This window comes from Podarcis cretensis (assembly GCF_951804945.1).
Source record: "Podarcis cretensis genome assembly, chromosome: 3".
Lineage (NCBI taxonomy): Eukaryota > Metazoa > Chordata > Lepidosauria > Squamata > Lacertidae > Podarcis > Podarcis cretensis.
In genome coordinates, this window is record NC_137172.1 from 19,053,940 (window position 1) to 19,069,792 (window position 15,853).

The 15,853-nt window shown below is 47.2% G+C and overlaps 3 protein-coding genes across 10 annotated transcripts in view; 2 read left to right on the forward strand and 1 right to left on the reverse strand.

The window, feature by feature from the left end:
* The window catches only part of PPP2R5D (protein phosphatase 2 regulatory subunit B'delta), a 64,061-nt gene extending 57,816 nt beyond the window's left edge, over positions 1-6,245 (forward strand). For all 4 annotated transcript variants that reach the window (XM_079968699.1, XM_079968702.1, XM_079968700.1 and 1 more), the window contains one exon: positions 1,917-6,245. In XM_079968699.1, coding sequence (XP_079824825.1) covers positions 1,917-2,054 — 138 coding nt within the window. In that variant the 3' untranslated portion in view covers positions 2,055-6,245. The remainder of the gene's footprint in view (positions 1-1,916) is intronic.
* MEA1 (male-enhanced antigen 1) lies at positions 6,126-11,456 on the reverse strand. 4 transcript variants are annotated; one of them, XM_079969073.1, is made up of 5 exons: positions 11,270-11,456; positions 10,699-10,737; positions 9,245-9,525; positions 9,026-9,122; positions 6,126-6,819 (listed from the first exon to the last, which is right to left on the reverse strand). In XM_079969073.1, the coding sequence occupies exons 3-5, from the start codon at positions 9,512-9,514 to the stop codon at positions 6,656-6,658; spliced, it is 531 nt and encodes a 176-aa protein (XP_079825199.1). In that variant the 5' UTR covers positions 9,515-9,525; positions 10,699-10,737; positions 11,270-11,456; the 3' UTR covers positions 6,126-6,655. The 4 variants fall into 4 exon arrangements, with proteins under 4 accessions (XP_079825199.1, XP_079825197.1, XP_079825198.1 ...); XM_079969071.1 differs by having other exon boundaries at positions 11,276-11,416; XM_079969072.1 differs by lacking the exon at positions 10,699-10,737 and having other exon boundaries at positions 11,276-11,390.
* Positions 11,457-13,134: 1,678 nt separating this feature from the next.
* The window catches only part of KLHDC3 (kelch domain containing 3), a 44,516-nt gene continuing 41,797 nt past the window's right edge, over positions 13,135-15,853 (forward strand). The window contains exons 1-2 of one of the 2 annotated variants that reach the window (XM_079968919.1): positions 13,157-13,289; positions 14,630-14,731. The gene's annotated coding sequence lies outside the window, so the exon portion shown is untranslated. Of the gene's footprint in view, positions 13,290-14,629; positions 14,732-15,853 lie in introns of both variants that reach the window. The other variant, XM_079968920.1, reaches the window with a different exon arrangement.

Sequence of the window (15,853 nt, forward strand, 5' to 3'; positions counted from 1 at the left end):
GCACAGTTGCACAAAACCAAACAGACTTGCTTAGTCGTTTTTGCATGAATTGACAGACTCAGCGGAGCAGAGGGGAAGGCAGGAAGGGAGCAGCTAAACCATCCTTTGGCATGTTGTATTGGCCAAGTGACATGCTTTCTGTTTCAGCCAGAATAATCATCCCTCCTCACAGTGTCACACCTTGAACTATGTGGGATAGTGGTGCCTACACAAAATCACAGGGCACTTCAGATCAGCCATGGCCATGTGGTCAGGGCCGCCAGGATTGGGCGTCCACCAGGATCCTCCCATTAGTGATTGCTGCTTCCCTCCTGGCATACTTGCTCTGCGCCTGAAGATTGCCAGTTCCCCTGTACTCCTCGCCCCAGCCACATCAGCCTCGTTCCCCCAGCTCCCATTCTGCTTACCTTTGCTCCCCGTGCAAATTCCCACACAGAAGCCTTGGGAAGAGCTTGCACATCTGTGCTCCTTTGGGACACTACAGAAGTCCCATCCTTTGCCAGCCCAACATGCCCACCCCACCCCTGCCCAGCCCTGCGGCTGTTAGAAGGGAATGCTGCCAGGCAGAAAGTACAGCTCAATATGCAGAGCTGCGTTATGATGGCAAATGCCAGGCACAGAGTCCCGTTTTGTCCAAGTAAACATGCTTACGATCAGGTTAAATGCCTTTGCTCATACGTTAGTGAGTGGGAGCACTGGCGCGCTTATTTCCGAGCCTCAATCTTCCCGCTTTGTGAGACAGGCCTATTAAGCAGAAAAGATAAAGAAACAGCAGGCTTTATTTCCACCTAATGAAGAAATCTAAGATTCACCAGTTAGCCTTTATGCTTGCTTCTCAGCCTCTGTGTGTGTCTCCCATCTGCAAAATAGGATGTCTTCTAGACTGTCTTCTCCATGCTAATTCTGTTTATGATTTGCCCGCTCTCCCCCTCTCTCTCCGTTGATCTGTAGCCTGTGCCTTGACTCGCTTTCTTAACTTGCCAGCTTTGTGTGCAGTTTTGTTAGTTCCTCATTCCTGACTGTGGCACTGCTGCTGTCTGCGGTGTGTGAGCTTGACATCATGCATTGCTGGAATTGCTTGGTGTGTGATGCTTTGCAAGAAAGCGCAAAGGCTGCATAGCACCGCTTGGGGAACCCTTTTCAGCCAGAGTGCCACATTCCCTTCTGGGCAGTCTCCTGGCGCCCACACGCCATCGGTGGACGGGGCTAGAGAACGGAGCAGTGAACGTAAATTTCACCTCCGTACAGCAGGCTGGTTTCCACACCCGATCATATACCCATCTCTGTCCTCGCGTCTTCCAGGCAAAAACACTTAAGAGTAGGGGTCAAAGCAGGGCTGGTGAGAGGTGCCGCTTGAGGAGAGCCCCATGGGCATAGCCATCAACTTTCAGATTTGAAAATAAGGGATCAGCAGCCTCACCTGTCCCGGGGACAGTCTACGGGATATCTAACAATCCGGGATAGCAGTGGGAAGCAGCACTGAAATAAGGGAATTTCCCGCAAAAAAAGGGAAGGTTGACAGCTATCCCCATGGGTCACATAGAAAGGCCTCAAAACATAGTCAAACAGGCATTTTTGCGCTGTTTTCCTTTTCTTTGTCTATTATTTATTTCAGGCTAGGCCCGGAAGCTGCTTCAGTAGGCAGCATCAAGAGGGCACACAAACCATAGGGCTGACTCCATGGCTAGGATCACCTTGGCACTGACCTCCAGGAAAGTCTACAAAGTTGGCTTTGCCAACCTGTCACTCTCCGGCCGGCTGGGGCTGATGGAAGTTGTAGTCCAAATGGGCTGGAGGTTGCCTGGTTGGCAAAGATGGTAGTAGACCCAGCCCCCAGAGAGAAGGGCCAGGCCAGGAGGAGTTGCGCCGCTCCCAGAAGCAGCCTCTGCTAACTTCTTGCGGGATCTTGTGCCTAGATGCTGAAAGACATAAAGAAGGAGAAGGTTTTGCTGCGTCGGAAATCCGAGCTTCCCCAGGACGTCTACACCATAAAGGCCCTGGAAGCGCACAAGAGAGCGGAAGAATTCCTCACCTCGAGCCAGGAGGCGCTCTGACGGGCTAGGGAGCCCCTGGAGGGAACACAGAAATGCACTTTGTTCTAATGTATAACTAGGGAATGAACATGGTGAGCTGTGCCTGTCCTCCGCTCCATTCTCATTCTTTCAGGTTAGATTTGATTTTACATTGTACCTCATACCCCCCACGACACTGTCACTCCCTCCTGCTTTCTCTTCTTTACAAAGCTGTTTTTCGTGTGCACGTGTGAAAGGGAGCCTAGCCCCATCCATGAGGGGGTCATTCCACACAAGGGTCATCCCTGCTCCTACTCCTGTCCCCCCCCCCCATCAATCTATTCCAGTCCCAGGACCAAAGCTTCGAGTGTTCAGCCGCAAACTTACTGCAGCCTTAGCCCAAGCTGGCACCCTGCAGATGTTGTGGACCACAAATCCCATCAGGTAGTCCCGAACATCTGGAAGGCACCAGATGGTCAAAGGCTGGTGCTACAGTAATAATTCACTACAGTCCCCTAGCAATTGTTTATACCCCCCCCCCTTTTATCTACACCCCACACAATGATATGGTCTGAAGAACGCAACGTATTATGTGAAACTGGCAGAGCTGCGCGTTACAGTCTGCTTCCTAGGGATCAAGGCAGGCTTGTTCCTTGGGGACCAAGCTAGATTTAGGAACAGTTTTGCTCCCCACCCCCCACCCCGGAATAAATGGCTAATTAGAGAGTACCGATTTGATTTGATCTGATCTCTATGAATAAGGGTCGCTGGCTTTTTTGTTGGGTTCTGTGCAAGGATGTAATCATTGTGTGTGTGTGTGTCAGTGTAAGAGATCATGAATGCAAATGGAGTGTGAGTCAGGGAAATTTACAATTTGTTCTATTTGCACTCTCCCCCCTCCCCTCCAATTGCAGCACAATGGCAGCCTTACATAGTTCTAGGTCTGGCCTGTGCTTTTTGCTGCTCGATCATTTGGAGTGTCCGTCCCAAATACAGACTAGTGATTGATCTATACATTTACCGCACAAGAGCCTCCCTTACAAACTGGTTGGCTTTTCTCTCTGCAGTTTCAGCGAGAGCTGGAGCGAGATTTGATGCTTTCCAGCAGATTCTCCTACTTGCGCCAACCTCCCTTTCTCCACTGCTGGGTTTCTCAGCTTGGGAGAACGCTGGACGAATTACTTCCTGACTAAGTTCACAGCATACAAACAGCTTTCAAAGCATTTTTCATATTGGGAACAAGGGCGGGAGGGGACTTAACTGCACAAGCCAGGAAACACCTGTTGCTGTTTTCTTAATAGGGATCAGTACTTTGTTTGCTGGGGGGGGGGGGGGGACTAAGCCTCAGTGTGCTCAAGTTCATTTCAGCCGTTCTAGTTCCATGGGCCTCATCTTGGAAAGTCTCGGAGCACGAGATAGCAAAGGCTCATTTTAGGGTGGTAGCCAGAGAGGATTACCCCATTTCCCATAAACTATAGGTTTTAGCTTGTGAGCCACTGACTCAAATCTCCTGCTCAGTGCAAGCAATCCAGAGCTATAGTGTGCTAGAGGTGGCCATCCAACACCCCCTTGTGGGGTTCCTGTAAGTTACAGCCTTCCTTGCCTCTAGGTAATTGGTTCCATTGTCAAACTGCTCTTACCTTTGAAATTTTTCTCCTATTAGTGAACCAAAATATATCCTCCTGTAATTTAAGGCCATAAGAGCTACTCTTGCCCTCCCCTCTAGGGGCAGAAAAGGACAAATGGTTGCCTTTTTTGTGATAGCTTTTCAGGTATTTCAAGCGCTAGCATGTCCGCCTTCAGTCTTCTCTTCTGCAGCTGTAACATCCCCTGTTACTTTAATGTATCCCTATGAGACTTGTTTTCTATAGTTGACCATGTTTGTTGGCCTCCGCTAAATCCAGTTGTCTATATCAGGGGTTCCATGGACCACCGGTGGTCCAGGAAATGCGTTTGAAGAACAGTTACAATTTGAATTCCATAGAATTCTATACAATTCAAATTGTAGTACAGTATGAGAAATAAAAGAAGCAATAAAAATACAAGTAAAACCATACAGCATCAAGCACAGCAGGTTACAACAGGCAGAGAAAAACCATTAAGTGGTCTCCCTCAAAGTTGGGGCACCCAGAACTGGACACATTACTCCAGATGTGGTCTGACTAGTGTAGAGTAAAATGGAACTACTACTTCTCATCTAGCCTATATTTAACCAGTTCACCAACAAAAATGTTAAAAAGACTTTGCCAAATGCTTAGCTGTAATAAATTACATCCAGAGCATTCCCACACTCCAAGCTAACGACCTGTTCAAAAAAGTCTGAGATTCTTGACAAATCCATTATGACAACTAATTGTTATCAAGATTGTATATATACATAATTTGTTCTAGTATCATAGTCAGACTGACTAGTCTATGATTTCCTAGATATTTCTTTTTGCAAAGTGGAGCAACAATTGCTTGTCTCCAGTCCTGTGATGCCTCACAACCATTCTCCAGGGTTTTTTCAATTAGTGCTTCTGCAAGTAAACTAGTGACTTCCTTTAGTACTCTACGATGTGATCTATATGCCCTGAAGCCTTGAACTCATTTGAGGTAGCTAGGTGGTTTCCTGACCAACTCCTTATTAAACTTGAATTAGCTTCATATGCTGCCATTGTTTACAGATTGCTGATTGAATTTCAGAATCATGGAAGGTCACAAAAGGGGAGGACCCTCATTCCTAATCAATTCCGCGTCAACCTTCTGTTTTATGAATTCTGACTTGCGTTTCCCCACCTCAGATTCTAGGTTCCAGTCTTCTACAATTAATTTAAGGCTGTAAATCCAAGTACACTCACTCAGAAGTAAATCCCATTGAAAGCAGTGAGGCAACCGTGGGGTGCAGGAGGTTGAGACTGCAAGCCTTTCTCCAGCCTACACCACACTTTAAATCTTCATACGCTGTATTGCATTATCTACACACCTACTTCACTTCTGTTGTGTTTCTCCCTATTTCTTCTGTACCTAGATTAATTTTGTTCCAAGTTCCCTAAAACCCAGTTTCATAGATCTGCCTGCATCTCACTGAAGGTACCCACTTTCCTGTACTGGTAACTGATCTGCACCGTTGCTTTTCTGAATTTGCCAATTAGTTTGGAAAGGAAGGTGAGGCACAGGCTATTAGTACTCTAACATCCAGCCCATCAATCCATCATAGCTCCTCCACTGTCTGCTGCCAAAATATTTTCAGTACCCGCTGAAGATGCTCTGGCTGACTGGTGAACAGTTTCTCTGAACACTAAAGCCCTTCTTTGAGTGAGACCTGCTTAAACCTCTTGCCATGTGCCAACTGAAGCAGCAAGAGGGAAGCAGAAAACCATGACACAAAAGGAAAGGGGGGGAGTTTTGATTAAATATATTTGCCTGTCTTTTCAGTGGTAGAATTGAATAGGAACCAGAATGAACTGAGTAGCCACTGGGCTTCAAGTGTAGCTGCTGGAGGGACAATGTTGACTTGGAACTCTTCTAAAGCAAAGTGCAATTCAGTCAATTTGTGCCCCCCACCCCCACCCAAGGCTGGGCTCTGCAGACGAGAACTATAGGGCACATCCCCCCAGCTAGCCCCATACACAACACAGCCCTTCTCTGCCTGCTGGAGTTTTGCAATGGTGGAGCAGGGCTGCAATTGAGCATCATGTGCTGTATGACTTAGATGTAAATATAGCCTCTGTCTAATCTTTGTTTGGGGTCAGGGAACTTGTGTTTGGTACCTAACATTAAAGTTTAGTTTGCTGCCAATTCATTCCAGTGTCCTATGTATCTTCACGGGGATGGGAGAAGCTGTGTGAGAAAGGGGGCGAAAGAACTAACGCCTTCCAGCCAAAATGAGCACCTCAAGCACACGGCTTCAGGTCACTATTCACTTTAATCCAGCTCTACTTAAAAAAAAAAAATTCCCTTGTGTTTCTCCCACTTTGCTTGTATACTTTCCCTACTTTTTACATGGACAGGGTTGGAGCTGCCTCTTTCACTTCTTACATAGCCCCTTCTCAAAGGGAGGGGGGGGCGCAAGCAAAACTTAAGTGATGCATTCACTCTCTGGACACAAGTATTAAGCTGCTTTACAGTTCATTATGTACATATGGTGTACTTTATTTTCAGTAGAGTATTACATAGTATGACAGTGTTGGATTTTGTACAGATGTCCCTGTATGTACAGAACTAAATAAAATGGATCTCTTGAAAAGATGACACGCTGGACTCCACCTCATGGCCATGTTTAGCTCTTTAGCCCATGTGTCACTTGGAAAAGGAGGGTGGGGCTGGTGGGGGAGAGAGTAAACAGCAGGGCTAGAATCATGCATGTTGAAGGGCGATTTCATGAGATGGTTATTTCTCCTAGAGGCTTCTCCCTCTCCCCAAGCTTAGGAAAACAGCCTGATATCACTAGCACCACCACTCAAGTAGCTATGACTGGGTGTTACAAAACAAAAAAACCCATATGAATTAGGCCATATTTTCAATGCGACAAGGTGAACACAGAGTTTCAATGCTGGTGAAAGATAAATATCTAACCCAACCAGTTCAGAGACAATGGTTTAAAGTGCAGCACTTCTGTTCAGCTCTTTCGGCTAGAGGCAAGGATGCAGAAGAGCCGGCCTTCACTTCCATTCTGGCTTGGGGCTGCTCTGGCTCTGCCGGGCTTGCAGGGTTCGCTGCACCATATCCTGCCACTGGTCATCCGAGATTTCGTTGGCCCACGCAGGGATTCCAAGCGTGGGGAGCTTGATTCCGGCCATAGTCCTTTTCACCAGCTCCACGTGTTCTAGAGTCAAAGACAGCCGAGGAATGAGAGGGGCAGCACAAAAGGAAACCAGCCGCCAACACCACACACCCAAGACTCAACACAATTCCTTTCCAAGGATTTCCATATTCATGCAGTACTTAGTCTGTGAATAGATAAAGGGAAGCTCATCCAAGGTAGCAAGCAACCCAGGATGAAGGCTCAGGTTTTCGGGGGGGAGGGAATGAGGGACACATTTATGGGCCCATGGTAAGTTTGAACTAGGGGCTGGATAGCCAAAAACGATTGCTGCCCCACAAATCTTATGAACAAGAGAGACCACCATAGCAATTAGCCAACCCACAAACAGAGTTACCAGTCAAAACTGTGCAGCCAATAAGACACTAGTACATAGCTGTCAACTTTTTCCTTTTCTTGTGAGGAATCCTATTTGGAATAAGGGAATTTCCCTTTAAAAAAGGGAAGCGTTGATAGCTATGCACTAGTATCAGACAAGTGCTAAAACTGAATGGCAAGAATGGAGAGAAAAATGCCATGAAAGCTAGAGGACACTGTGTGTTTGGACTTCAGCAAGGAAAAGCCAGATTTAGACCCAGTAGCCCAGTAAAGTAGACTAGGTTGAGAGGGTAGTTATGTGTGGCCTTTATATAGCACTTGATCATAAAAAGGGGTCATGAACACAGGTGAAATAACCCCTCTGCTACCTTGCACTTTATGTGGGCTACATGATGCTATTGTAAGGTGGATTTGTAGCTGGCTGGCTGACCAAGGCCAGAGGGTGCTCATCAATGGTTCCTTGTCATCCTGGAAAAAAGTGGTAAGTGGTGTGCTGCAAGGTTTTGTCCCGGGCCTGGTGTTGTTCAACATCTTTATAAATGACTTTGATGAAGGAATAGAAGAGAAGCTCATCAAAGTTGTACATGACACCAAACTGAGAAGAGCATGTAATGCCTCAGAAGACAGAATTGGGATTCAAGAGGATCTTAACTGATTGGAGAACAGGACCAAAAGTCATGAAAAGCAGTTCAACAGGAACTAGCAAAGTGAATTTCAGTATGGACATATGTAAGGTTCTACACTTAGAATAATCAGATGTGCAAATACAGGATCAGCAGCATCTGGCTTGACACAGCAGTGCATGTGAAAGGGATCTAGGGGTCCTAGTAGATCACAAGCTTACTGTGAGTCAACAGCGTGATGCAGCAGCAAAAAAAAGCTAACACCATTCTAGGCTGCATCAAGAGAAGTATAGTGTCCAGATCGAGGGAAGTACAGTGGTGCCTCGCAAGACAAAAATAATTCGTTCCGCGAGTCTCTTCGTCTTGCGGTTTTTTCATCTTGCGAAGCATCCCTATTAGCGGCTTAGCTGATTAGCGCTATTAGCGGCTTAGAAAAAGGAGGGGGGAAGGGAAAAAACTCGCAAGACTCGCAAGACGTTTTCGTCTTGCGAAGCAAGCCCATAGGGAAATTCGTCTTGCGAAGCGCCTCGAAAAACGGAAAACCCTTTCGTCTAGCGGGTTTTTCGTCTTGCGAGGCATTCGTCTTGCGGGGAACCACTGTAACAGGACCACTCTATTGTGCCTTGGTCAGAACCCACTTGGGAGTACTGTGTCCCGTTCTGGGCACCAGAGTTTAAGAAGGAATTGTATGCTTAGCCTGGGAAAGCGAAGACTGAGAGGTGATATGGTAACCATCTTTAGATATCTGAAGGGCAGTCACACGGAGGAGGGAGCATGCTTGTTTTCTGCTGTTCTAGAAGGTAGGACCTGAGCTAATGGATTAAAGGTACAAGAAAGGAGATTCCAACTAAATAGAAATAACTTCCAAGACTGTAAGAGCTGTTCAACAGTGGAACCAACTTCCTTGGCAGGTGGTGGACTCTTTCAATGGAAGTTTTAAAGCAGAGGTCAGATGGCCATCTGTCAGGGGTTCTTTATTTGTGATTCCTGCGTTGCAGGGGGTTAGACTAGAAGACCTTTGGGATCCTTTCCAACTCTACAATTCTATGTAGGAATGGCAGGATAGAAATGTGATTTAGAGGTTATGGATCATTAGAGACCTAGAGAATATAACAAACAAGATACTGTAATCACAAGCCTTAAAAAAGGCAGAATGGAAAAAATAACATGGGCTGAATGTGGCAGGACTTACAGACACCAAGTTCTAAGACTGGCAATTCTCTCTTATAAAGACTAAAATAAATAAAGCTGCTTCGATATTATGTTACCTGGATCCATAGGGATAGAGCTGCGAGAGTTTTGAGCTGCAGATCCCTCCTCCTCATCGCTGTCCACAGGTGGGTCAGGCAGATGCAGTCTCATTGCCTGCATGCAGTGCATAAAGCCATTACAAGCATTAAGCACAGCACAGAGGCATGCTCATGCAAGAATCTGTGGCCCCACCTTGAGGAACCCCAAGACACATACTTGAAACTAAACTGTGTTACCTGAAGTTGCTCATTGATATCGGGCGTTGGCTCTGTGCTGGGTTCCGTTTCTTCAGCTGCTGCTAGTCCCTGATCTGGATCTTGATTCAGTGGCTGGTACAAGTAGCCATTACTACCATCTTCCTCCTCCTCTTCAGGTTCTTCACTACTCCACTCCCCAGCAGGTTCAGGGGTTCCATCAGGTGTCTCTTGCAGCCCCAGCTCTTCGTGCTCATTTGGACAGATCCTCTCTGGACCCATGATCTGTGTAACCACTGGCTCCAAGGCCATGCACTAAGGATCTGAAGGGAAAACAGGGAACTTAAATCTCCGCAACAATACTACTGCTTAAAGTTGTATATTTGTCTGAGAAATGACTGAGAAAGAAGCATATCCTACAAAGAGATTGCAGGAAGGTAAGAGCAATAAGCACTCTAAGGCAGAACAGACCTACCTAAGAAAGTCCATTATAGTCAACTTTAGAGCCATCACCACATTTCACATCACATACTATACACTAAAGCAAGCACAGGCAAACTTGGCCCTCCGGATGTTTTTGGCCTACAACTCCCATGATCCCTAGCTAGCAAGATCAGTGGTCAGGGATGATGGGAATTGTAGGCGCAAAAAATCTGGAGGGCCAAGTTTGCTGATGCCTGCACTAAAGCATTATGCCACAGGATCAGAGTTGGGACCCTGAGGATCATCTAGTCCAACCCCATTGCAATGCAGGAATATGCAGCTGTCCCATATGGAGCTTGAACCTGCAACCTTGGTGTTATCAGCACCACGCTTTAACCAGCTAAGCTATGTAATGTGATGGGTTTCAGGCTGCCTTTCAGGGAACACCAGGATTCTATGGAAGCTTATCAGTAGCTTCCCATAAATACAACTTTATCATCACTGCTTTAGTTTTTCCTGCAATACACAGGAAAGTGTTGAGTGTTTTTATGTGGCTCAATTCTAGTTTGTCCAGTTACGGCAAAGCTCAATAGCCATGGCCAATGTCAAACCTGCATATGTCACTGTTTCCCTAAGCCAGAGATGGAAAACCTGCAGCCCTCCAGATGTTGGCACACCCACTCCTATCAGCCCCAGCCAGCATGACCAATGGTCAGAGATTATGGAAGTTGGTGGTTCAACAACACTTGGGAGGGCTGTGGGTTCCCCATCCTTCCCCTAAACAAGGACACTTCTTCAGGGTAAATTAGCTTCCAAGTCCTATATCCTATTTGCCTCTCACCCACATCAGTTGAGGGCCAGGTTTCATAACTCATTAACTAGAGGTAGCTATTCATCTCAGTATATCATATTGCCTTCTATGGGACAAATTAATAAGCTGTAATGTGGGTTAGGAAACAAAGAGTTAGATTTAGGCCCGCTCCATTATCTTCTATATAACCCAGTGACAGCCACTCCCATGGAAGAGACTTTAAGAAAGCACTTTAAGACAATGCAGTTTAGACCAAACTCACCTAGAACCCCTAACAGCGATTCAGTTCTCCAAAGTATTTCTAAAATAATAATAATAATGCAATAAGTTACTATTATTAAAACTGTTCTATTATGCCAAGCTTAGACGCATGCAATATAAAAGCATGGTGATTAATCACAGATTCGGCAACAATCCTGGCTCCCCCTTCCCTTTGAGGTGGAGTCATGGCTCTGACTCGCACCTCCGTAAAGTTACTTGCCTTCAAGATGCCTTTTCGCTTTTGCTGCTACAGAGTAACATGGCTACCCCTCTGGAAAATAAACAAACTAGCCTTAGTCAGCCCAGGTTCAGGCTCCCCCCTACCCACCCCACCGGGACGATGGACAAAAACGTGTCTTTCCGGGTTTCAGAAGGGTTTCCATATGCGCCCGTCGTTATGGACCTTTCAAAACGCCCTATAAATGCTGGTCCTTGTTGTCCTCGCCCCCACCACAAAGACCTCCATTTCCAACACCGCCTGCTCTCGCCGTTTCGCCTATTGCCCTCCATCGCTGCCTGACGCCCAGCAAACCACAGCCGCGCCCGCCACCCAGAGCAACAAGACCCCCTGCCTTCACCCAGAAGGGAGTTCCGCCTTCCCGATCGGAGGCCGATCCCAGCCGCTCAGGCTCCGGAAAGGACAAGGCGCACAGGGCCACTGGGAATGACGTCATAGCCGTGCGCGGCGGGGGGAGCCGTAACTATGGCAACCTGCTCCCCATCTTGGGCGAGGGATACAGGTCTCCCCCGCCACCAGCCCTCGCCTCTCCGTTGGCCCTTGGCACTTCTAAAGTCGACGAGCGGCTGTGTTTGATACGGTCACAAAGCACGTTGGAAGGACTGGCCAATAGCTGCCGCCTTGCGCTTCGGGAAAGCATAAGGCTCGGGCAACAAAAGGCACTCGCCGGGAATCGGGATTGCGGGGCGGAGGGGCCGGGTCTCAAGTGACGCTGATGGGCACCCCAAATGCATATAGGTTAGCAGTTCGGTAAAACCATACGTCCAAACCACTTCTTCGTCACCAGCCCAGTTTTTATCCTTTTTAACACCACGCGGAGGCTTTTTGTTGTTGTTGTTGCTGCTGGTGGTGGTGGCAAAAATAAAAAATGTTTCTCTTTTGCACCGTGGAGAATTACGGAAATGCCTTTCCAACAGCGCATGCACGTGCACTAGAATTGCCCGACTTCCAGCAACCTCTGGGGCTGTAGAAGTCAAATCTCTTTTTAGGTTAGAGGTTGTATCTTAAAGGCGCTCCCACCCCACACAGACACCCTGGGCAAGAAATTCGCTCACCAATTTTGTGACATACCTTTTATTACTGCACTTCATGCAATGCAAGCTGGCTAGATTTTTTGGGTTGCAAGTCGCTCTGAGTTGCCTTGGGCAAGATAAAGCGCCTAACAAATGCAAATAGTAATAATAATAATAATAATAATAATAATAATAATAGAGCGAGGGACGGAGCTGCCGGTCATCCTCTGTGAGAGGGGTATAGGAACATTGTTCCTATTTTTATCTGCGGAAATTTGAAGGTCAGGGTATGCAGGCTGTGTAGAGGATGTAAGGGGTATGTGTTAAATGGCACTGCATACTACCATATAGGCATAAAGTCACCAAGTAGGGTTGCCACCTGTCCTTTATCATAAGGGACCCATATTTTGCTTGACCTGTCCCATATTTTGCCCGACCAAAGGTGACAACCCGACCACCAAGTCCCCTACTATAGGAAGGATCCAGGTGAATTTCTACCTACTGGTGTTTATTGTGAGTTTTTAAAAATGTAATTCAATGTTGCCTGTAAGACACGTTGGAAGGGTTTGTATGCTGAAAGACGGGGATATAAATACTTGCAATAAATAACTACAGTTGCCCCCCGCAGAGCTACAGTTCCCAGCACCTTTAACTACAGTTCCCAGGGTTCTTTTGGGGGGCGGGGAGTGTGCTTTAAATGGTGCATACGCAGCCGTAGTTAAATCTTCTTTCTCTGCCAGTTCTCCCAGGTTCCTTTTCTCCCTCCGGGCTTATTTCTGGAGCTTGGCTTCTGGAGCACGCACCAGCCACCTACCAACCTAAGGCTATTCAGTCCAGAGTCCAAAATTACCTGCACCCGCCGCGTGTGCACAGAATCGCTTTACCAAATCCGTTATGTAAATAAGGTAACCTTCATCCAGCGCGAAGCTGTGGTGGAAAGAGCTGCAGCGTCCAGGGGCTTCTTAAAATCCCCTTTGCGAGCGTGGGTATGTGAAGACGCTGCCCGCCCCATTTCGTGGCCATTTCTTTTTTTTTTTTGACACCGGCTTGCTGGGGTCCAGGGTGACGGGGTACAGAAGGACACCATATCTCGCTATATCTGCGGGCCCTCCCAAGACTACATTTCCCAGACTCCCCTCGGTGGGCGTGGCGCGTCATCCTCAGCCGTTGTGCGCCGAAGCTGGGCCTGTGGGAGGGAGGGAGGGAGGGAGGGAAGGAGCGGCTGAGGCGCCTGAGGAGAAAGCTCGGGGCTTGACCGGGCCGTTAACGAGCGCCGGCTTCGCGCGACCCTTCGGGGCCGCGGGCCGGCCCCGCGTCCCTCTCCTCGCCTGTGGGGGGCAGGTAATGCAGCTGAGGCGCCGGGGCGTGGAGGGAGCCCCTGTGGAGGAGGGCCGGGGGGGCGGTTCTGCCGCGGGCGCGCGGCGTTGGCGGCGCTGACCGTTGGGGCGGCCGGGATCCGAGAGCCGGGATGCGTCTGTCAAGGTTGGGGGTGGGGCACGGGGCTTGTTCTGAGGGACTCGTCGGTTATAGAGTCCCTGCAGGGAGAGAGAAAATACATAAAGAGAGACGCGGCTGAGGGGTGTGACAGCTTAGGCTCGCATTGGGGAGCCCAGGGGCTTAAGAGGAGCTTTGGTGCATTTGTTTCTTCTGTCGGGGGTCAGTCTGTCTGCCAGGGCCGACCCGAGTCCTTTTGCTGCCTGAGGCGGAGCAGCAGATTTCGTACCCCGCCGCCCTCAACACACGCACGCACGCGCGCTTCTCCCCCCCCCCCCGGTGTCAAGAGTGCAAAGTCCTCAAGCCATGCCAAGTTGTTTTGGCGCATGAGCCAGAAGATCCTGCAAAAGGCCTGTCCTCCTTCCTCTGCACCCCCTCCCCGCCCCGGCGGTCAGAATACAATAGCTTTTAAACGGTTTGACGTTTGCTGCCCCTCCCCCTCCCAAAAAAACATGGATCTGCCCAAGGGTGCCGTTTAACGCACCCAATGGTAGTGCCAGCGTTCCCAAATAAATGCCCGTGGCAGTCTTAAAACAGGGCAACCCTCTCCTTTCCTGGACAGTGTGTAAAGTTGCATTTTGCAGTATTTTCTAGGCATGTGGTTTTTCTGCACTGGGGTGCTAGTTCTGTTTTGGGGAGGTGGGAGCTCTATGAGTGTTCATTAGGATGGTATATGAGAAAAATCATATAATAAACGCCTGTTATCCCTAAAGTTTTATGGAGTTTGGTTTTCTGCTTTTTCCTTCGTTGGGGCGTTCTTCTGCATTATTATTATCAGTGTATAATGCAGCACCATCAGTGTACATGGAACTGAGATGCATGAGCAAAATTGACAGTGTCCCCAGTATAGAACAGTATAGAACAGATAATGGTTAAAACAAGAGGAAGTGGGGCATGGAAGGATGAATGTAGTAAAATGCTGTTGCTATACTTAGTTGGAAATAAAGGAATAAACCAAAGGCTTAATCTGGAATAATTCTGGCATCCTGGGTGAGTAGTCATCTATGGACACAGTGTTTTGACTGACTGGAACCTCCATTTCACCTATTGATATGTGCTGAAAATATGGATTTTTTCTCTTTCTGCTACACCTAACACAACTCTTGGTACTTTTATATATTTAAGAACCCCATTGTTTTCTTCTTTATTCCCAAGAAACTCTGGAATAACTCTTAATTCTAATGTAGATTAGAACTCCCATCAACATTCTCAGAAGAATGGAGAAAATATTCCACCTGTCATGTCTAAAGCATCCAGATACATTGTACATTGAGCAGGACAAAATTCAGGTCAGCAAATCCTGGAGATGGCAACTGAAATTCAAGTCTGGAAGCTACAGACTTGCTTAAACATTTATGTTCATCATTTGGTGATTGCAGCTTCAAGTATACATTGGATGTGTGAATGAACCATCACAGATGTTGTCCCTCAAATAGGACTTTCACATCACATCAAAACAACAGAATTGTTCATACAGTGGCTTGTTATAAAGTTTAGAAAAACTTAAGTGGTAAACAAGCATGTGTGAATCAATTCTGTTTGTTCCCAGTTGAGGTCAGATTACTTTTCATATCTGCCAGATAAGCAGGATCCTGTTGTCTGGGTGTGATACTTTTTCTTATAATAACTTATCCATAATAAACTCAAATTTTATTCCTGCACGTAACTCAAAAACAATGGTTCCTGGGTCTTTTAAACCTGTTAATCCCTTTGTAAACAAGCCTCATGTGCCACATATGCACATAAAACTAGTCATCTACCACTCACCTTAGCTTTTCCTAGTTGCTTCTACACCCAGTGTGACTTAGCATGGTGCATACTCATGCTAACATGAATAAGTTATACCAGTGTGCTTATGCCCTTTCGGCTGATAGCTGAGAAGCACATACAGTGGTACCACTGGTTGCGAACAGGATCCGTTCTGAAGGCCCTTTCGTAACATGAAAAGCCCGCAACCTGAAACGCCATATCTGCACAGGTGCGTGGCGCTATTTGGCACTTGTGTGCGTGTGCAAAGCACGATTTAGCGCTTCTGTGCATGCGCAAGCAGCAAAACCCGGAAGTAACCCTTTTCGGTACTTCCAGGTCACCGTGGGACGCAACCTGAAAAAATGTAACATGAAGCAAATGTAACATGAGGTATGACTGTACTCACTTAGGCTGTGGTCCTAACCACAATTTGAAACAAGTTACTCAGTAACTTAGGAGAAAAAAGATACGAGATCAGGATTTTAGCATGTATTAGTTACACATCGCATACGTTAACCACCCTGCCAAGCTCAATAATTTATTATTCGTACCCTGCCCATATGACTGAGTTGTCCCAGGTGGGTGAGATAATAATGCCCCAGATGGGTGGCATGCTAAAGCATCAAACATTAAAAACTTCCTTATACAGGGCTGCCTTCAGA

What these genes read in the sequence shown, in the direction of transcription:
- MEA1 (XM_079969073.1), bottom strand. Translation starts at nt 9,514, where the DNA reads ATGGCCTTGGAGCCAGTGGTTACACAGATCATGGGTCCAGAGAGGATC. An exon ending in ATATCAATGAGCAACTTCAG is followed by an intron (nt 9,123 to 9,244) that starts GTAACACAGTTT and finishes CACTGCATGCAG; the next exon opens with GCAATGAGACTGCATCTGCC. An exon ending in CTCTATCCCTATGGATCCAG is followed by an intron (nt 6,820 to 9,025) that starts GTAACATAATAT and finishes CTTTGACTCTAG; the next exon opens with AACACGTGGAGCTGGTGAAA.